Source organism: Oncorhynchus masou, unplaced genomic scaffold, assembly GCF_036934945.1.
Source record: "Oncorhynchus masou masou isolate Uvic2021 unplaced genomic scaffold, UVic_Omas_1.1 unplaced_scaffold_2062, whole genome shotgun sequence".
NCBI classification, from domain to species: domain Eukaryota; kingdom Metazoa; phylum Chordata; class Actinopteri; order Salmoniformes; family Salmonidae; genus Oncorhynchus; species Oncorhynchus masou.
The window spans coordinates 19752-42185 of NW_027008549.1; the positions used below are offsets into that span (position 1 = coordinate 19752).

Consider the following 22434-nt stretch of genomic DNA (forward strand, 5'->3'; position numbering starts at 1 on the left):
CTTCGGGTTACTGAGGACACTGACTGGTCTCTGTTCTTCGGGTTACTGAGGACAGTGACTGGTCTCTGTTCTACAGGTTACTGAGGACACTGACTGGTCTCTGTTCTACTTCAGGTTACTGAGGACACTGACTGGTCTCTGTTCTACTTCAGGTTACTGAGGACACTGACTGGTCTCTGTTCTACTTCAGGTTACTGAGGACACTGACTGGTCTCTGTTCTTCAGGTTACTGAGGACACTGACTGGTCTCTGTTCTTCTTCAGGTTACTGAGGACACTGACTGGTCTCTGTTCTTCAGGTTACTGAGGACACTGACTGGTCTCTGTTCTTCGGGTTACTGAGGACACTGACTGGTCTCTGTTCTTCAGGTTACTGAGGACACTGACTGGTCTCTGTTCTTCAGGTTACTGTCCCCTGTAGGGCACTACCTGTCCCCTGTAGGGCACCACCTGTCCCCTGTAGGGCACCACCTGTCCCCTGTAGGGCACTACCTGTCCCCTGTAGGGCACTACCTGTCCCCTGTAGGGCACTACCTGTCCCCTGTAGGGCACTACCTGTCCCCTGTAGGGCACTACCTGTCCCCTGTAGGGCACCACCTGTCCCCTGTAGGGCACCACCTGTCCCCTATAGGGCACTACCTGTCCCCTGTAGGGCACTACCTGTCCCCTATAGGGCACTACCTGTCCCCTGTAGGGCACTACCTGTCCCCTGTAGGGCACCACCTGTCCCCTATAGGGCACTACCTGTCCCTTGTAGGGCACTACCTGTCCCCTGTAGGGCACCACCTGTCCCCTGTAGGGCACCACCTGTCCCCTGTAGGGCACCACCTGTCCCCTATAGGGCACTACCTGTCCCCTATGGGGCACTACCTGTCCCCTATGGGACACTACCTGTCCCCTGTAGGGCACTACCTGTCCCCTATAGGGCACTACCTGTCCCCTATGGGGCACTACCTGTCCCCTGTAGGGCACTACCTGTCCCCTGTAGGGCACTACCTATCCCCTGTAGGGCACTACCTGTCCCCTGTGGGGCACTACCTGTCCCCTGTGGGGCACTACCTGTCCCCTGTGGGGCACTACCTGTCCCCTGTAGGGCACTACCTATCCCCTGTAGGGCACTACCTGTCCCCTGTGGGGCACTACCTGTCCCCTGTGGGGCACTACCTGTCCCCTGTGGGGCACTACCTGTCCCCTGTGGGGCACTACCTGTCCCCTGTGGGGCACTACCTGTCCCCTATAGGGCACCACCTGTCCCCTATAGGGCACTACCTGTCCCCTATATGGCACTACCTGTCCCCTGTAGGGCACTACCTGTCCCCTGTAGGGCACCACCTGTCCCCTGTAGGGCACTACCTGTCCCCTATAGGGCACTACCTGTCCCCTATGGGGCACTACCTGTCCCCTATGGGGCACTACCTGTCCCCTATAGGGCACCACCTGTCCCCTATAGGGCACCACCTGTCCCCTATAGGGCACCACCTGTCCCCTATGGGGCACTACCTGTCCCCTATGGGGCACTACCTGTCCCCTATAGGGCACTACCTGTCCCCTATAGGGCACCACCTGTCCCCTATAGGGCACCACCTGTCCCCTATAGGGCACTACCTGTCCCCTATAGGGCACCACCTGTCCCCTATAGGGCACTACCTGTCCCCTGTAGGGCACTACCTGTCCCCTGTAGGGCACTACCTGTCCCCTGTAGGGCACTACCTGTCCCCTGTAGGGCACTACCTGTCCCCTGTAGGGCACTACCTGTCCCCTGTAGGGCACTACCTGTCCCCTGTAGGGCACTACCTGTCCCCTGTAGGGCACTACCTGTCCCCTGTAGGGCACTACCTGTCCCCTGTAGGGCACTACCTGTCCCCTGTAGGGCACCACCTGTCCCCTATAGGGCACTACCTGTCCCCTATAGGGCACTACCTGTCCCCTGTAGGGCACTACCTGTCCCCTGTAGGGCACTACCTGTCCCCTGTAGGGCACTACCTGTCCCCTGTAGGGCACTACCTGTCCCCTGTAGGGCACTACCTGTCCCCTGTAGGGCACTACCTGTCCCCTATAGGGCACTACCTGTCCCCTGTAGGGCACTACCTGTCCCCTGTAGGGCACTACCTGTCCCCTGTAGGGCACTACCTGTCCCCTGTAGGGCACTACCTGTCCCCTATAGGGCACTACCTGTCCCCTGTAGGGCACCACCTGTCCCCTATAGGGCACCACCTGTCCCCTATAGGGCACTACCTGTCCCCTATAGGGCACCACCTGTCCCCTGTAGGGCACCACCTGTCCCCTGTAGGGCACCACCTGTCCCCTGTAGGGCACTACCTGTCCCCTATGGGGCACTACCTGTCCCCTATAGGGCACTACCTGTCCCCTATGGGGCACTACCTGTCCCCTGTGGGGCACTACCTGTCCCCTGTGGGGCACTACCTGTCCCCTGTGGGGCACTACCTGTCCCCTGTGGGGCACTACCTGTCCCCTGTGGGGCACTACCTGTCCCCTGTGGGGCACTACCTGTCCCCTGTGGGGCACTACCTGTCCCCTGTGGGGCACTACCTGTCCCCTGTGGGGCACTACCTGTCCCCTGTGGGGCACTACCTGTCCCCTGTAGGGCACTACCTGTCCCCTGTAGGGCACTACCTGTCCCCTGTAGGGCACTACCTGTCCCCTGTAGGGCACTACCTGTCCCCTGTAGGGCACTACCTGTCCCCTGTTGGGCACTACCTGTCCCCTATGGGGCACTACCTGTCCCCTGTAGGGCACTACCTGTCCCCTGTAGGGCACTACCTGTCCCCTGTAGGGCACTACCTGTCCCCTATGGGGCACTACCTGTCCCCTATGGGGCACTACCTGTCCCCTATGGGGCACTACCTGTCCCCTGTAGGGCACTACCTGTCCCCTGTAGGGCACTACCTGTCCCCTATGGGGCACTACCTGTCCCCTATGGGGCACTACCTGTCCCCTGTAGGGCACTACCTGTCCCCTGTAGGGCACCACCTGTCCCCTATAGGGCACTACCTGTCCCCTATAGGGCACTACCTGTCCCCTATAGGGCACTACCTGTCCCCTGTAGGGCACTACCTGTCCCCTCTCTGTTCTTCGGGTTACTGAGGACACTGACTGGTCTCTGTTCTACTTTAGGTTACTGAGGACACTGACTGGTCTCTGATCTTCAGGTTACCGAGGACAGTGACTGGTCTCTGTTCTTCAGGTTACTGAGGACACTGACTGGTCTCTGTTCTTCGGGTTACTGAGGACAGTGACTGGTCTCTGTTCTTCGGGTTACTGAGGACAGTGACTGGTCTCTGTTCTTCGGGTTACTGAGGACAGTGACTGGTCTCTGTTCTTCAGGTTACCGAGGACACTGACTGGTCTCTGTTCTTCAGGTTACTGAGGACACTGACTGGTCTCTGTTCTTCAGGTTACTGAGGACACTGACTGGTCTCTGTTCTTCGGGTTACCGAGGACACTGACTGGTCTCTGTTCTTCGGGTTACCGAGGACACTGACTGGTCTCTGTTCTTCGGGTTACCGAGGACACTGACTGGTCTCTGTTCTTCGGGTTACCGAGGACACTGACTGGTCTCTGTTCTTCGGGTTACCGAGGACACTGACTGGTCTCTGTTCTTCGGGTTACCGAGGACACTGACTGGTCTCTGTTCTTCGGGTTACCGAGGACACTGACTGGTCTCTGTTCTTCGGGTTACCGAGGACACTGACTGGTCTCTGTTCTTCGGGTTACCGAGGACACTGACTGGTCTCTGTTCTTCGGGTTACCGAGGACACTGACTGGTCTCTGTTCTTCGGGTTACCGAGGACACTGACTGGTCTCTGTTCTTCGGGTTACCGAGGACACTGACTGGTCTCTGTTCTTCGGGTTACCGAGGACACTGACTGGTCTCTGTTCTTCGGGTTACCGAGGACACTGACTGGTCTCTGTTCTTCGGGTTACCGAGGACACTGACTGGTCTCTGTTCTTCGGGTTACCGAGGACACTGACTGGTCTCTGTTCTACTTCAGGTTACCGAGGACACTGACTGGTCTCTGTTCTACTTCAGGTTACTGAGGACACTGACTGGTCTCTGTTCTACTTCAGGTTACTGAGGACACTGACTGGTCTCTGTTCTACTTCAGGTTACTGAGGACACTGACTGGTCTCTGTTCTACTTCAGGTTACTGAGGACACTGACTGGTCTCTGTTCTTCTTCAGGTTACTGAGGACAGTGACTGGTCTCTGTTCTTCAGGTTACTGAGGACACTGACTGGTCTCTGTTCTTCGGGTTACTGAGGACACTGACTGGTCTCTGTTCTTCAGGTTACTGAGGACTCTGACTGGTCTCTGTTCTTCGGGTTACTGAGGACACTGACTGGTCTCTGTTCTTCAGGTTACTGAGGACACTGACTGGTCTCTGTTCTTCAGGTTACTGTCCCCTGTAGGGCACTACCTGTCCCCTGTAGGGCACCACCTGTCCCCTGTAGGGCACCACCTGTCCCCTGTAGGGCACTACCTGTCCCCTGTAGGGCACTACCTGTCCCCTGTAGGGCACTACCTGTCCCCTGTAGGGCACTACCTGTCCCCTGTAGGGCACTACCTGTCCCCTGTAGGGCACTACCTGTCCCCTGTAGGGCACTACCTGTCCCCTGTAGGGCACTACCTGTCCCCTGTAGGGCACTACCTGTCCCCTGTAGGGCACTACCTGTCCCCTGTAGGGCACTACCTGTCCCCTGTAGGGCACTACCTGTCCCCTGTAGGGCACTACCTGTCCCCTGTAGGGCACTACCTGTCCCCTGTAGGGCACTACCTGTCCCCTGTAGGGCACTACCTGTCCCCTGTAGGGCACCTGTCCCCTACCTGTCCCCTGTAGGGCACTACCTGTCCCCTGTAGGGCACTACCTGTCCCCTGTAGGGCACTACCTGTCCCCTGTAGGGCACTACCTGTCCCCTGTAGGGCACTACCTGTCCCCTGTAGGGCACTACCTGTCCCCTGTAGGGCACTACCTGTCCCCTGTAGGGCACTACCTGTCCCCTGTAGGGCACTACCTGTCCCCTGTAGGGCACTACCTGTCCCCTGTAGGGCACTACCTGTCCCCTGTAGGGCACTACCTGTCCCCTGTAGGGCACTACCTGTCCCCTGTAGGGCACTACCTGTCCCCTGTAGGGCACTACCTGTCCCCTATAGGGCACCACCTGTCCCCTGTAGGGCACCACCTGTCCCCTGTAGGGCACCACCTGTCCCCTGTAGGGCACCACCTGTCCCCTGTAGGGCACCACCTGTCCCCTGTAGGGCACTACCTGTCCCCTGTAGGGCACTACCTGTCCCCTGTAGGGCACTACCTGTCCCCTATGGGGCACTACCTGTCCCCTATGGGGCACTACCTGTCCCCTGTAGGGCACTACCTGTCCCCTATAGGGCACCACCTGTCCCCTGTAGGGCACTACCTGTCCCCTATAGGGCACCACCTGTCCCCTGTAGGGCACTACCTGTCCCCTGTAGGGCACTACCTGTCCCCTGTAGGGCACTACCTGTCCCCTGTAGGGCACTACCTGTCCCCTGTAGGGCACTACCTGTCCCCTATAGGGCACCACCTGTCCCCTGTAGGGCCGTAGGGACTGTGGGCACCACCTGTCCCCTGTAGGGCACTACCTGTCCCCTATAGGGCACCACCTGTCCCCTGTAGGGCCGTAGGGACTGTGGGCACTACCTGTCCCCTGTAGGGCCGTATGGACTGTGGGCAATACCTGTCCCCTGTAGGGCCGTAGGGACTGTGGGCACCGCTTGTCCCCTGTAGGGCACCACCTGTCCCCTGTAGGGCCGTAGTACAGAGACAGTGATCTACTCAGCCAGGTCATCTACTCAGCCAGGTCATCTAGCCAGGTCTTCCCATCTAGCCAGGTCATCCCATTTAGCCAGGTCATCTAGCCAGGTCATCTACTCAACCAGGTCATCTAGCCAGGTCATCCCATCTAGCCAGGTCATCCCATCTAGCCAGGTCATCCCTTCTAGCCAGGTCATCCCATCTAGCCAGGTCATCCCATCTAGCCAGGTCATCCCATCTAGCCAGGTCATCCCATCTAGCCAGGTCATCCCATCTAGCCAGGTCATCCCATCTAGCCAGGTCATCTAGCCTGGTCATCTAGCCTGGTCATCTACTCAGCTTTTCCTTCTCTTCCACTGGATGTTTTCAAAGGACAGGTTGTCATAGAGACGATAGAACTTCATCCAATCATTTAAAACACATAATCTTGTTACAGGTTTTCGAGGAGTTAAAACCTATCCTACTATTCAATCCTATTAACAACGTCTGTTTTAACTTCACCTCAGTGGTGTGTGTTGTATTCTAAGGAATGTGTATTTCACCTCTGTCCCCCCCTCAGATTAAGGAGTGTGTATTTCACCTCTGTCCCCCCCCTCAGATTAAGGAGTGTGTATTTCACCTCTGTCCCCCCCCTCAGATTAAGGAGTGTGTATTTCACCTCTGTCCCCCCCCTCAGATTAAGGAGTGTGTATTTCACCTCTGTCCCCCCCTCAGATTAAGGAGTGTGTATTTCACCTCTGCCCCCCCTCAGATTAAGGAGTGTGTATTTCACCTCTGCCCCCCCTCAGATTAAGGAGTGTGTATTTCACCTCTGTCCCCCCTCAGATTAAGGAGTGTGTATTTCACCTCTGCCCCCCCCCTCAGATTAAGGAGTGTGTATTCCACCTCTGTCCCCCCTCAGATTAAGGAGTGTGTATTCCACCTCTGTCCCCCCCCCCAGATTAAGGAGTGTGTATTCCACCTCTGCCCCCCCTCAGATTAAGCCCCCCCTCAGTGTGTATTTCACCTCTGTCCCCCCTCAGATTAAGGAGTGTGTATTTCACCTCTGTCCCCCCCCCTCAGATTAAGGAGTGTGTATTTCACCTCTGTCCCCCCCCTCAGATTAAGGAGTGTGTATTTCACCTCTGTCCCCCCTCAGATTAAGGAGTGTGTATTTCACCTCTGTCCCCCCCCTCAGATTAAGGAGTGTGTATTTCACCTCTGTCCCCCCCCCCTCAGATTAAGGAGTGTGTATTTCACCTCTGCCCCCCCCTCAGATTAAGGAGTGTGTATTTCACCTCTGTCCCCCCCTCAGATTAAGGAGTGTGTATTTCACCTCTGCCCCCCCCCTCAGATTAAGGAGTGTGTATTTCACCTCTGTCCCCCCCTCAGATTAAGGAGTGTGTATTCCACCTCTGCCCCCCCCCCTCAGATTAAGGAGTGTGTATTTCACCTCTGTCCCCCCCCTCAGATTAAGGAGTGTGTATTTCACCTCTGCCCCCCCCCCCCCCCCCTCAGATTAAGGAGTGTGTATTTCACCTCTGTCCCCCCCCCTCAGATTAAGGAGTGTGTATTTCACCTCTGTCCCCCCCCTCAGATTAAGGAGTGTGTATTTCACCTCTGTCCCCCCCCCTCAGATTAAGGAGTGTGTCACCCCCCCCCTCAGATTAAGGAGTGTGTATTTCACCTCTGTCCCCCCCCTCAGATTAAGGAGTGTGTATTTCACCTCTGTCCCCCCCCCTCAGATTAAGGAGTGTGTATTTCACCTCTGTCCCCCCTCTGTATTTCACCTCCCCCCCTCAGATTAAGGAGTGTGTATTTCACCTCTGTCCCCCCTCAGATTAAGGAGTGTGTATTTCACCTCTGTCCCCCTCAGATTAAGGAGTGTGTATTTCACCTCTGTCCCCCCCTCAGATTAAGGAGTGTGTATTTCACCTCTGTCCCCCCCCTCAGATTAAGGAGTGTGTATTTCACCTCTGTCCCCCCTCAGATTAAGGAGTGTGTATTTCACCTCTGCCCCCCCCTCAGATTAAGGAGTGTGTATTTCACCTCTGCCCCCCCCCTCAGATTAAGGAGTGTTCGGAGGAGGAGCGTGGTAAGGGTTACCTGGTGTCCTGCCTGGTGGATCACCGTGGTAACATCACAGAGTACCAGTGTCACCAGTACATCACCAAGATGACCTCTATCGTCTTCTCAGACTACAGACTCATCTGTGGCTTCATGGACAAGTGTAGAGAGGACATCAACACGCTACGCTGTGGAAGCATCAACGTCGGAGAGAAGGTGAGATGGGAGGGTGTGTTGTAGTGATGCTCACAGGGAGGAAGGCTGAGGCACCGTCATCTCTCTGGGTTGTCTAGTGATTTGGTCAGGGCCTCTTCATAGTGCAGTACTGAAGGATTTATCGTGTGGGAGGACAATCCAGATCAATACAGGTTGGATTACCGATGGGGTTTGTTCTTCACTGGTTGGCCCTTTTTTTATTAGATATGGGACTTTATCAAGGTGGGACTTTGTTTTTTGAATTCTTTGTGGATCTGTGTAATCTGAGGGAAATATGTGTCTCTAGTATGGTCATACATTTGACAGGAGGTTTGGAAGTGCAGCTCAGTATCCATCTCATTTTGTGGGCAGTGTGCACATAGCCTGTCTTCTCTTGAGAGCCTCTCTTACAGAAAAAAGGATTGAGATAAACTTGTGTTATTGACCAAATGCTGATTTTCCACCATAATTTGCAAATAAATTCATTAAACATCCTACAATGTGATTTTTCTGGATATTTTTCTCATTTTGTCTGTCATAGTTGAAGTGTACCTATGATGAAAAATACAGGCCTCTCTTCTTTTTAATTGGGAGAACTTGCACAATTGGTGGCTGACTAAATACTTTTTTGCCCCACTGTATATGAAGTTGATGCAAAGAGACAATATTTGCAGTGTTGACCCTTCTTTTTCAAGACCTCTGCACTCCGCCCTGGCATGCTATCAATTAACTTCTGGGCCACATCCTGACTGATGGCAGCCCATTCTTGCATAATCAATGCTTGGAGTTTGTCAGAATTTGTGTAGAAGATCTAGGTGCTGCTGTAGGTCCTCCTTGGTTGGTGACCGAAGCACCAGATCATCAACAAACAGTAGACATTAGACTTCAGATTGTAGTAGGGTGAGGCCTGGTGCTGTTACTGAGTTTAAGTATAACCAATTGGAACACTTTCTCTGCTCCTCTCTCCCTCTGCTCCCACCCTCACTCTGACCCCCTCCCTCCCCCTTACCTCACAACCCCCCCCCCAGGACATCCATTCACAGGGTGAGGTCATAGCGTGTCTGGAGAAAGCCTTAGTCCGAGAGGCGGAGCAACAGGACCAGGCTCATCCAATCAGAGAGGAGTGTAAGAAGAGCATCATGCGCGTAGCGGAGCTGTCGTCAGACGACTTCCACCTGGACAGATTCCTGTACTTCTCCTGCCGAGAGGACCGAGAACGCTTCTGTGAAAACGTACGCTGCTCATCTTGCCTTACATAACAGTCTCCCAAATGACAATTATCTGATGCTTCAGGTTACTGAGGACAGTGACTGGTCTCTGTTCTTCTTCGGGTTACCGAGGACAGTGACTGGTCTCTGTTCTTCTTCGGGTTACTGAGGACACTGACTGGTCTCTGTTCTTCAGGTTACTGAGGACAGTGACTGGTCTCTGTTCTTCAGATTACTGAGGACAGTGACTGGTCTCTGTTCTTCAGGTTACCGAGGACACTGACTGGTCTCTGTTCTACTTCGGGTTACTGAGGACACTGACTGGTCTCTGTTCTTCAGATTACTGAGGACAGTGACTGGTCTCTGTTCTACTTCGGGTTACTGAGGACACTGACTGGTCTCTGTTCTTCTTCGGGTTACTGAGGACACTGACTGGTCTCTGTTCTTCAGGTTACCGAGGACAGTGACTGGTCTCTGTTCTACAGATTACTGAGGACAGTGACTGGTCTCTGTTCTACTTCGGGTTACTGAGGACACTGACTGGTCTCTGTTCTTCAGATTACTGAGGACAGTGACTGGTCTCTGTTCTACTTCGGGTTACCGAGGACACTGACTGGTCTCTGTTCTTCTTCGGGTTACTGAGGACACTGACTGGTCTCTGTTCTTCAGGTTACCGAGGACACTGACTGGTCTCTGTTCTACTTCAGGTTACTGAGGACACTGACTGGTCTCTGTTGTTCAGGTTACTGAGGACACTGACTGGTCTCTGTTCTTCAGGTTACTGAGGACAGTGACTGGTCTCTGTTCTACTTCAGGTTACCGAGGACACTGACTGGTCTCTGTTCTTCTTCGGGTTACTGAGGACAGTGACTGGTCTCTGTTCTTCAGGTTACAGAGGACAGTGACTGGTCTCTGTTCTTCTTCAGGTTACTGAGGACAGTGACTGGTCTCTGTTCTTCAGGTTACTGAGGACACTGACTGGTCTCTGTTCTTCAGGTTACCGAGGACACTGACTGGTCTCTGTTCTTCAGGTTACCGAGGACACTGACTGGTCTCTGTTCTTCAGGTTACCGAGGACACTGACTGGTCTCTGTTCTACTTCGGGTTACTGAGGACAGTGACTGGTCTCTGTTCTACTTCAGGTTACTGAGGACACTGACTGGTCTCTGTTCTTCAGGTTACCGAGGACACTGACTGGTCTCTGTTCTTCTTCAGGTTACTGAGGATGTTGACTGGTCTCTGTTCTACTTCGGGTTACTGAGGACACTGACTGGTCTCTGTTCTACTTCGGGTTACTGAGGACAGTGACTGGTCTCTGTTCTTCTTCAGGTTACTGAGGACACTGACTGGTCTCTGTTCTACTTCGGGTTACTGAGGACAGTGACTGGTCTCTGTTCTTCTTCGGGTTACTGAGGACAGTGACTGGTCTCTGTTCTTCTTCGGGTTACTGAGGACACTGACTGGTCTCTGTTCTTCTTCAGGTTACTGAGGATGTTGACTGGTCTCTGTTCTACTTCGGGTTACTGAGGACACTGACTGGTCTCTGTTCTACTTCGGGTTACTGAGGACAGTGACTGGTCTCTGTTCTTCAGGTTACTGAGGACACTGACTGGTCTCTGTTCTACTTCGGGTTACTGAGGACAGTGACTGGTCTCTGTTCTTCTTCAGGTTACTGAGGACACTGACTGGTCTCTGTTCTACTTCGGGTTACTGAGGACAGTGACTGGTCTCTGTTCTTCTTCAGGTTACTGAGGACAGTGACTGGTCTCTGTTCTTCAGGTTACCGAGGACACTGACTGGTCTCTGTTCTACTTCGGGTTACTGAGGACACTGACTGGTCTCTGTTCTACTTCGGGTTACTGAGGACACTGACTGGTCTCTGTTCTTCAGGTTACTGAGGACAGTGACTGGTCTCTGTTCTTCAGGTTACTGAGGACACTGACTGGTCTCTGTTGTTCAGGTTACTGAGGACACTGACTGGTCTCTGTTGTTCAGGTTACTGAGGATGTTGACTGGCCTCTGTTCTTCAGGTTACTGAGGACACTGACTGGTCTCTGTTGTTCAGGTTACTGAGGACACTGACTGGTCTCTGTTCTTCTTCAGGTTACTGAGGACAGTGACTGGTCTCTGTTGTTCAGGTTACTGAGGATGTTGACTGGCCTCTGTTCTTCAGGTTACTGAGGACACTGACTGGTCTCTGTTCTTCTTCAGGTTACTGAGGACAGTGACTGGTCTCTGTTGTTCAGGTTACTGAGGACAGTGACTGGTCTCTGTTCTTCAGGTTACTGAGGACACTGACTGGTCTCTGTTCTTCAGGTTACTGAGGACACTGACTGGTCTCTGTTCTTCTTCAGGTTACTGAGGACACTGACTGGTCTCTGTTCTACTTCGGGTTACTGAGGACACTGACTGGTCTCTGTTCTACTTCGGGTTACTGAGGACACTGACTGGTCTCTGTTCTACTTCGGGTTACTGAGGACACTGACTGGTCTCTGTTCTACTTCGGGTTACTGAGGACACTGACTGGTCTCTGTTCTTCAGGTTACTGAGGACACTGACTGGTCTCTGTTCTTCAGGTTACTGAGGACACTGACTGGTCTCTGTTCTTCAGGTTACTGAGGACACTGACTGGTCTCTGTTCTTCTTCAGGTTACTGAGGACACTGACTGGTCTCTGTTCTACTTCAGGTTACTGAGGACACTGACTGGTCTCTGTTCTTCTTCAGGTTACTGAGGACAGTGACTGGTCTCTATTCTTCAGGTTACTGAGGACAGTGACTGGTCTTTGTTCTTCTTCAGGTTACTGAGGACACTGACTGGTCTCTGTTCTCTCTTCAGGTTACTGAGGACACTGACTGGTCTCTGTTCTCTCTTCAGGTTACTGAGGACACTGACTGGTCTCTGTTGTTCAGGTTACTGAGGACAGTGACTGGTCTCTGTTCTTCAGGTTACTGAGGACACTGACTGGTCTCTGTTCTTCTTCAGGTTACTGAGGACAGTGACTGGTCTCTATTCTTCAGGTTACTGAGGACACTGACTGGTCTCTGTTCTTCTTCAGGTTACTGAGGACAGTGACTGGTCTCTGTTCTTCAGGTTACTGAGGACACTGACTGGTCTCTGTTCTTCTTCAGGTTACTGAGGACACTGACTGGTCTCTGTTCTTCTTCAGGTTACTGAGGACACTGACTGGTCTCTGTTCTACTTCAGGTTACTGAGGACACTGACTGGTCTCTGTTCTACTTCAGGTTACTGAGGACACTGACTGGTCTCTTTTCTTCAGGTTACTGAGGACACTGACTGGTCTCTGTTCTTCAGGTTACTGAGGACACTGACTGGTCTCTGTTCTACTTCGGGTTACTGAGGACACTGACTGGTCTCTGTTCTTCTTCAGGTTACTGAGGACAGTGACTGGTCTCTGTTCTTCTTCAGGTTACTGAGGACACTGACTGGTCTCTGTTCTCTCTTCAGGTTACTGAGGACACTGACTGGTCTCTGTTCTACTTCGGGTTACTGAGGACACTGACTGGTCTCTGTTCTACTTCGGGTTACTGAGGACACTGACTGGTCTCTGTTCTTCAGGTTACTGAGGACACTGACTGGTCTCTGTTCTACTTCAGGTTACTGAGGACACTGACTGGTCTCTGTTCTTCAGGTTACTGAGGACACTGACTGGTCTCTGTTCTACTTCGGGTTACCGAGGACACTGACTGGTCTCTGTTCTACTTCGGGTTACTGAGGACAGTGACTGGTCTCTGTTCTACTTCGGGTTACTGAGGATGTTGACTGGCCTCTGTGTTTCTCTGTTCTTCCAGACCCAAGCAGGAGAGGGCAAGGTCTACAAGTGTCTCTTCAGCCACAAGTTTGAGGAGGCCATGTCTGAGAAGGTATGGAGAAAACCACTGATGGAGACGTGCAGATGATTTATATCAACATGTATATTATTTATTATATACACTACATACAAACATATGGCATTTCTAGTAGAGGTCGACCGATTTATGATTTTTCAACGCCGGTACCGATTATTGGAGGAACAAAAAAAGGCGATACCGATTAATCGGCCGAATTTGTATTTATTTTATTTGTAATAATGACAATTACAACAATACTGAATGAACACTTATTTTAACTTAATATAATACATAAAAATAATAATATTTGGCCTCAAATAAATAATGAAACATGTTCAATTTGGTTTAAATAATGCAAAAACAAAGTGTTGGAGAAGAAAGTAAAAGTGCAATATGTGTCATGTAAGAAAGCTAATGTTTCAGTTCCTTGCTCAGAACATGAGAACATATGAAAGTTGGTGGTTCCCACTCCTTGTGGAGTGAAATGAGAGGCAGGTGGTTAGAGCGTTGGACTAGTTAACTGTAAAGTTGAATCCCAGAGCTGACAAGGTAAAAATCTGTCGTTCTGCCCCTGAACAGGCAGTTAACTCACTGTTCCTAGACCGTCATTGAAAATAAGAATGTGTTCTTGACTGACTTGCCTGGTTAAATAAAGGTAAAAAATAATAATAATAATACCGATTTCCGGTTTATGAAATCGGCCCCAATTAATCGGCCATTCCGATTAATCGGTCGACCTCTAATTTCTAGTCTAAGATATTCCAGCATAGTCACTGCGTAGACAAACCCACAGTACTGTGTTAGGCTGGGAGAGAGGGAGATTTGTGGTCAGGACTGTGTTCGGCTGGGAGAGAGGGAGATTCGTGGTCAGGACTGTGTTCGGCTGGGAGAGAGGGAGATTTGTGGTCAGGACTGTGTTCGGCTGGGAGAGAGGGAGATTCGTGGTCAGGACTGTGTTAGGCTGGGAGAGATGGAGATTTGTGGTCAGGACTGTGTTAGGCTGGGAGAGATGGAGATTTGTGGTCAGGACTGTGTTCGGCTGGGAGAGATGGAGATTTGTGGTCAGGACTGTGTTCGGCTGGGAGAGAGGGAGATTTGTGGTCAGGACTGTGTTCGGCTGGGAGAGAGGGAGATTTGTGGTCAGGACTGTGTTAGGCTGGGAGAGATGGAGATTTGTGGTCAGGACTGTGTTCGGCTGGGAGAGAGGGAGATTTGTGGTCAGGACTGTGTTCGGCTGGGAGAGAGGGAGATTTGTGGTCAGGACTGTGTTCGGCTGGGAGAGAGGGAGATTCGTGGTCAGGACTGTGTTCGGCTGGGAGAGAGGGAGATTCGTGGTCAGGACTGTGTTCGGCTGGGAGAGAGGGAGATTTGTGGTCAGGACTGTGTTCGGCTGGGAGAGAGGGAGATTTGTGGTCAGGACTGTGTTCGGCTGGGAGAGAGGGAGATTTGTGGTCAGGACTGTGTTCGGCTGGGAGAGAGGGAGATTTGTGGTCAGGACTGTGTTCGGCTGGGAGAGAGGGAGATTTGTGGTCAGGACTGAGAATAAGAATGAAGCTACATGCTGTCAACAGTGCTTTGATGAAGCTTTTAGTGGTTGGGTGTTGAACTAAAGGCTTTATTAAAGGGTCATTAAAGGGGCGGCCAATAGTGAGCCGACATTTTCTTTCTCAAGCTGTCATTTTTCAGCTCCTATGCCATATTTGGACGTGTGTAAAAGCTCTCTTTTTATGTGACAATGACTAAAACTTCTCTCTGTCTCTCCTCCCTCCCTCCCTCCCTCCCTCCCTCCCTCCCTCAGTGTCGAGAGGCCCTGACTACGCGTCAGAAGCTGATAACCCAGGACTACAAGGTTAGCTACTCTCTGACCAAGGCCTGTAAGGCCGACCTCAGGAAGCACCGCTGTAACCTGGACACCAACATGCCCCGCGCTAGAGAGGCACGACTATCATATCTGCTACTATGCCTGGAGTCTGCTGTACACAGGGGTGGGTGGAAGAGAGAGAGTGTGTGTGTACATATGTATGAGAGGTTATAAATGCCATACATTAACTGTTGAATGTGTATACATGTGTATGAGGGGTGATAAATGCCATACATTAACTGTTGAATGTGTATACATGTGTATGAGGGGTGATAAATGCCATACATTAACTGTTGAATGTGCATACATGTGTATGAGGGGTGATAAATGCCATACATTAACTGTTGAATGTGTATACATGTGTATGAGGGGTGATAAATGCCATACATTAACTGTTGAATGTGTATACATGTGTATGAGGTGTGATAAATGCCATACATTAACTGTTGAATGTGTATACATGTGTATGAGGTGTGATAAATGCCATACATTAACTGTTGAATGTGTATGAGGGGTGATAAATGCCATACATTAACTGTTGAATGTGTATACATGTGTATGAGGGGTGATAAATTCCATACATTAACTGTTGAATGTGTATGAGGGGTGATAAATGCCATACATTAACTGTTGAATGTGTATACATGTGTATGAGGGGTGATAAATTCCATACATTACCTGTTGAATGTGTATACATGTGTATGAGGGGTGATAAATGCCATACATTAACTGTTGAATGTGTATACATGTGTATGAGGGGTGATAAATGCCATACATTAACTGTTGAATGTGCATACATGTGTATGAGGGGTGATAAATGCCATTAGCTGTTGAATGTGTATACATGTGTATGAGGGGTGATAAATGCCATACATTAACTGTTGAATGTGTATACATGTGTATGAGGGGTGATAAATGCCATACATTAACTGTTGAATGTGCATACATGTGTATGAGGGGTGATAAATGCCAAACATTAACTGTTGAATGTGTATACATGTGTATGAGGTGTGATAAATGCCATACATTAACTGTTGAATGTGTATACATGTGTATGAGGTGTGATAAATGCCATACATTAACTGTTGAATGTGTATACATGTGTATGAGGGGTGATAAATGCCATACATTAACTGTTGAATGTGCATACATGTGTATGAGGGGTGATAAATGCCATACATTAACTGTTGAATGTGTATACATGTGTATGAGGGGTGATAAATGACATACATTAGCTGTTGAATGTGTATACATGTGTATGAGGGGTGATAAATGCCATACATTAACTGTTGAATGTGTATACATGTGTATGAGGGGTGATAAATGCCATACATTAACTGTTGAATGTGTATACATGTGTATGAGGGGTGATAAATGCCATACATTAACTGTTGAATGTGTATACATGTGTATGAGGGGTGATAAATGCCATACATTAACTGTTGAATGTGCATACATGTGTATGAGGGGTGATAAATGCCATACATTAACTGTTGAATGTGTATACATGTGTATGAGGTGTGATAAATGCCATACATTAACTGTTGAATGTGTATGAGGGGTGATAAATGCCATACATTAACTGTTGAATGTGTATACATGTGTATGAGGGGTGATAAATGCCATACATTAACTGTTGAATGTGTATACATGTGTATGAGGGGTGATAAATGCCATACATTAACTGTTGAATGTGTATACATGTGTATGAGGTGTGATAAATGCCAAACACATGTACACACATTCAACGGTTAATTGTTTGAGGGTTGATACTTGAAGGTGTGACTTGAACGTGTGTATTTACAAATATATATTTTTATTGTTTATGTGTAACGATACGAAGTGTCTGATTTAATTCAGTTCCTAACAGCAGCTTTAATGGAATTCACTCCACAATAGAATAGGCAATGTACTAACAGGACCCCTGGGGGTTATAATGCCTCTATAGAAACACACAAACCACATTACTTATTGTTCAGTGGGTCTACAGTCATTGTGACAAATATATCTAGCTATGTTAAGAATGATTTAAAATATGTTTTAATTCTGATTGAATGTTGCTTTATGTTTCTGCTTTATAGCTTAAGTTATAGCCTAACATGAAGGAAATGACAGGTCAGTGACCTTTAACCTAATGAATGCGGACCCAATGAACAATAAGTTGTGTGGTTAATGTGTTTGTATACAGGCATTATAACCCCCCCATTATAACCCCCCCACCTTGACCGATGGTAAACAGTGCCGGGTCCTGTTTGTGGGGGGGTCCTGTTTGTGCGGGGGGGGGGTCCTGTTTGTGGGGGGTCCTGTTTGTGCGGGGGGTCCTGTTTGTGCGGGGGGTCCTGTTTGTGGGGGGTCCTGTTTGTGCGGGGGGTCCTGTTTGTGGGGGGTCCTGTTTGTGGGGGGTCCTGTTTGTGCGGGGGGTCCTGTTTGTGCGGGGGGGGTCCTGTTTGTGCGGGGGGTCCTGTTTGTGCGGGGGGGTCCTGTTTGTGCGGGGGGTCCTGTTTGTGCGGGGGGGTCCTGTTTGTGCAGGGGGGTCCTGTTTGTGCGGGGGGGTCCTGTTTGTGCGGGGGGGTCCTGTTTGTGCGGGGGGTCCTGTTTGTGCGGGGGGGGTCCTGTTTGTGCGGGGGGTCCTGTTTGTGCGGGGGGGTCCTGTTTGTGCGGGGGGGGTCCTGTTTGTGCGGGGGGGGTCCTGTTTTGTGTGGGGGGGGGTCCTGTTTGTGGGGGGTCCTGTTTGTGCGGGGGGTCCTGTTTGTGCGGGGGGGTCCTGTTTGTGCGGGGGGGGGTCCTGTTTGTGCGGGGGGGTCCTGTTTGTGCGGGGGGGTCCTGTTTGTGCGGGGGGGGTCCTGTTTGTGCGGGGGGGGTCCTGTTTGTGCGGGGGGGGTCCTGTTTGTGCGGGGGGGTCCTGTTTGTGCGGGGGGGTCCTGTTATATTGTGGAGTGAATTCCATTAACGCAGCTGTTAGGAACTGAATTAATCAGACGTTCACTCTTCGTATTGTTATAATGTTCCCTCAATGTTTTCGTCACCATCCAAATTTCAGGTCTGCTGAGCTCAAATGTGAACGTCGTGAAAATGCTGTGCAACTTCCAGCGCGCGTTTACTGTGAACACAGGCTGTACCTGCTTGAAGTTAGTTTGACTGTGAACACTGAGGCTGTACCTGCTTTAAGTTACAGTTTTACTGTGAACACTGAGGCTGTACCTGCTTGAAGTTAGTTTTACTGTGAACACTGAGGCTGTACCTGCTTAAAGTTACAGTTTTACTGTGAACACTGAGGCTGTACCTGCTTGAAGTTAGTTTGACTGTGAACACTGAGGCTGTACCTGCTTAAAGTTACAGTTTTACTGTGAACACTGAGGCTGTACCTGCTTGAAGTTAGTTTTACTGTGAACACTGAGGCTGTACCTGCTTAAAGTTAGTTTGACTGTGAACACTGAGGCTGTACCTGCTTAAAGTTACAGTTTTACTGTGAACACTGAGGCTGTACCTGCTTGAAGTTAGTTTTACTGTGAACACTGAGGCTGTACCTGCTTAAAGTTACAGTTTTACTGTGAACACTGAGGCTGTACCTGCTTGAAGTTAGTTTGACTGTGAACACTGAGGCTGTACCTGCTTAAAGTTACAGTTTTACTGTGAACACTGAGGCTGTACCTGCTTGAAGTTACAGTTTTACTGTGAACACTGAGGCTGTACCTGCTTTAAGTTAGTTTTACTGTGAACACTGAGGCTGTACCCACTTTAAGTTACAGTTTTACTGTGAACACTGAGGCTGTACCTGCTTGAAGTTAGTTTTACTGTGAACACTGAGGCTGTACCTGCTTAAAGTTACAGTTTTACTGTGAACACTGAGGCTGTACCTGCTTGAAGTTAGTTTGACTGTGAACACTGAGGCTGTACCTGCTTAAAGTTACAGTTTTACTGTGAACACTGAGGCTGTACCTGCTTGAAGTTACAGTTTTACTGTGAACACTGAGGCTGTACCTGCTTTAAGTTAGTTTTACTGTGAACACTGAGGCTGTACCTGCTTTAAGTTACAGTTTTACTGTGAACACTGAGGCTGTACCTGCTTGAAGTTACAGTTTTACTGTGAACACTGAGGCTGTACCCACTTTAAGTTACAGTTTTACTGTGAACACTGAGGCTGTACCTACTTTAAGTTACAGTTTTACTGTGAACACTGAGGCTGTACCCACTTTAAGTTACAGTTTTACTGTGAACACTGAGGCTGTACCTACTTTAAGTTACAGTTTTACTGTGAACACTGAGGCTGTACCTGCTTGAAGTTACAGGTTTACTGTGAACACTGAGGCTGTACCTGCTTTAAGTTACAGTTTTACTGTGAACACTGAGGCTCTACCTGCTTTAAGTTACAGATTTACTGTGAACACTGAGGCTGTACCTGCTTTAAGTTACAGTTTTACTGTGAACACTGAGGCTCTACCTGCTTTAAGTTACAGTTTTACTATGAACACTGAGGCTGTACCTGCTTTAAGTTACAGATTTACTGTGAACACTGAGGCTGTACCTGCTTTAAGTTACAGTTTTACTGTGAACACTGAGGCTGTGCCTACTTTAAGTTACAGTTTTACTGTGAACACTGAGGCTGAACCTGCTTTAAGTTACAGTTTAACTGTGAACACTGAGGCTCTACCTGCTTTAAGTTACAGTTTTACTGTGAACACTGAGGCTGTCCCTAATTTAAGGTACAGTTTTACTGTGAACACTGAGGCTGTACCTGCTTGAAGTTAGTTTTACTGTGAACACTGAGGCTGTACCTGCTTTAAGTTACAGTTTTACTGTGAACACTGAGGCTGTACCTGCTTTAAAAGTTAGTTTTACTGTGAACACTGAGGCTGTACCTGCTTTAAGTTACAGTTTTACTGTGAACACTGAGGCTGTACCTGCTTTAAGTTACTGTTTTACTGTGAACACTGAGGCTGTACCTGCTTGAAGTTAGTTTTACTGTGAACACTGAGGCTGTGCCTGCTTTAAGTTACAGTTTTACTGTGAACACTGAGGCTGGACCTGCTTTAAGTTACAGTTTTACTGTGAACACTGAGGCTGTACCTGCTTTAAGTTACAGTTTTAACATTAGCCAAGTAGGCTACTGTGGCTATTGGATCATAATATAGGCCTACCAGAGTGTCCTACCATCAAAAACAATGGAGAAAATGCATCCCATAACACTAACATGGAAATAGCTGTTCTATCATTCAGCCTACAGTAGCAGCCAATGTGTGGTACCAATGTAGGTCTACATTCCATGAGACTTGCAGGGTTTGACATTAACCTGTTTATCCACTTGTCCTTCAGACAAGATGACTGTTGCTTGATGCAAGAAACCACTTCACAAAATAAAACGCACTATTATTCATGGTTGAATGGTCCAAAAAATAACACATTTACACATTTATGTAAAAAATATATTTAAAAAAAATCACGTTCACATGTTCATTTATGGCGTTTATCACCCCTCATTTACAGAGCATGTGGAAAGTATTCAGACCCTTTACTCAGTACTTTGTTGAAGCACCTTTGGCAGCGATTACAGCCTCCAGTCTTCTTCGTGGGTATGACGCTACAAGCTTGGCACACCTGTATTTGGGGAGTTTCTCCCATTCTTCTCTGCAGATCATCTCAAGCTCTGTCATGCCTCTCAACCCTATCCCCTCCTCTCTCCCCACATTGAGACTTGTCCTGAAGCCACTCCTGCGTTGTCGTGGCTGTGTGCTTAGGGTCGTTGTCCTGTTGGAAGGTGAACCTCCGCCCCAGTCTGAGGTCCTGAGCTCTCTGGAGCAGGTTTTCATCAAGGATCTTCTGTACTTTGCTCCGTTCATCTTTCCCTCCATCCTGATGAATCTCCCAGTCCATGCTGCTGAAAAACATCACCACAGCGTGATGCTGCCACCACCATGCTTCAACGTAGGGATGGTGCCAGGTTTCCTCCAGACGTTACGCTTGGCAGTCAGTCATTTCAATCTTGGTTTCATCAGACCAGAGAATCTTGTTTTGTCAGTCTGAGAGTCTTAGGTACCTTCTGGCAAACTCCAAGCGAACTGTCATCTGCCTTTTACTGAGGAGTGGCTTCCATCAGGTCACTACCATAAAGCCCTGGTTGGTGAAGTGCGGCAGAGATAGTTGTCCTTCTGGAAGGTTCTCCGATCTCCACAGAGGAACTCTGGAGCTCTGTCAGAGTGACCATTTGGTTCTTAGTCACCTCCCTTACCAAGGACCTTCTCCCCTGTTTGCTCAGTTTGGCCGGGCAGCCAGCTCTAGGAAGAGTTTTGGTGGTTCCAAACTTCTTCCATTTTAGAATGATGGAGGCCACTGTGTTCTTGGGAACCTTCAATGCTGCAGAAATGTGTTGGTTCCCTTTCCCAGATCTGTGCCTCGACACAATCCTATCTCGGAGCTCTAGGGACAATTCCTTCGACCTCATGGCTTGGATTTTGCTCTGACATGCACTGTCATCTGTGGGACCTTATATAGACAGGTGTGTGTCTTTCCAAATCAGGTCCAATCAGTTGAATTTACCACAGGTAGAGTCCAATCAAGTTGTAGAAACATCTCAAGGATGATCAATGGAAACAGGATGCACCTGAGCTCAATATAATCTCATAGCAAAGGGTCTGAATACTTATGTCAAAAGGTATTTCTGTTTTTTAATTTCTACAAATCTGTTTTCTCTTTGTCATTATGGGGTTTTGTGTGTAGATTGATGGGGAAAAAGTCTAACATAAAATGTGGAAAACCTGGGTCTAAATACTTTCTGAATGCCTTTCAACCCTATCCCCTCCTCTCTCCCCAGGTCTCCAGGATGCTGGTCTGAATGCCTCTCTAACCTATCCCCTCCTCTCTCTCCAGGTCTCCAGGATGCTGGTCTGAATGCCTCTCTAACCCATCCCCTCCTCTCTCCCCAGGTCTCCAGGATGCTGGTCTGAATGCCTCTCTAACCCATCCCCTCCTCTCTCCCCAGGTCTCCAGGATGCTGGTCTGAATGCCTCTCTAACCTATCCCCTCCTCTCTCCCCAGGTCTCCAGGATGCTGGTCTGAATGCCTCTCTAACCCATCCCCTCCTCTCTCTCCAGGTCTCCAGGATGCTGGTCTGAATGCCTCTCTAACCCATCCCCTCCTCTCTCCCCAGGTCTCCAGGATGCTGGTCTGAATGCCTCTCTAACCCATCCCCTCCTCTCTCCCCAGGTCTCCAGGATGCTGGTCTGAATGCCTCTCTAACCCATCCCCTCCTCTCTCCCCAGGTCTCCAGGATGCTGGTCTGAATGCCTCTCTAACCCATCCCCTCCTCTCTCTCCAGGATGCTGGTCTGAATGCCTCTCTAACCTATCCCCTCCTCTCTCCCCAGGTCTCCAGGATGCTGGTCTGAATGCCTCTCTAACCTATCCCCTCCTCTCTCCCCAGGTCTCCAGGATGCTGGTCTGAATGCCTCTTTAACCTATCCCCTCCTCTC

The 22434-nt window shown here is 49.8% G+C and overlaps 1 protein-coding gene across 1 annotated transcript in view; it reads left to right on the top strand.

Moving 5' to 3' along the window:
• Positions 1 to 22434, top strand: part of LOC135532853 (Golgi apparatus protein 1-like) — a gene marked incomplete at both ends in the record, with an annotated part of 76567 nt that overhangs the window by 18508 nt on the left and 35625 nt on the right. The window contains 4 exons of the mRNA XM_064960284.1: positions 7856 to 8071; positions 9079 to 9282; positions 13070 to 13141; positions 14907 to 15093. Of these exons, the coding sequence (XP_064816356.1) occupies positions 7856 to 8071; positions 9079 to 9282; positions 13070 to 13141; positions 14907 to 15093 (679 nt within the window). The remainder of the gene's footprint in view (positions 1 to 7855; positions 8072 to 9078; positions 9283 to 13069; positions 13142 to 14906; positions 15094 to 22434) is intronic.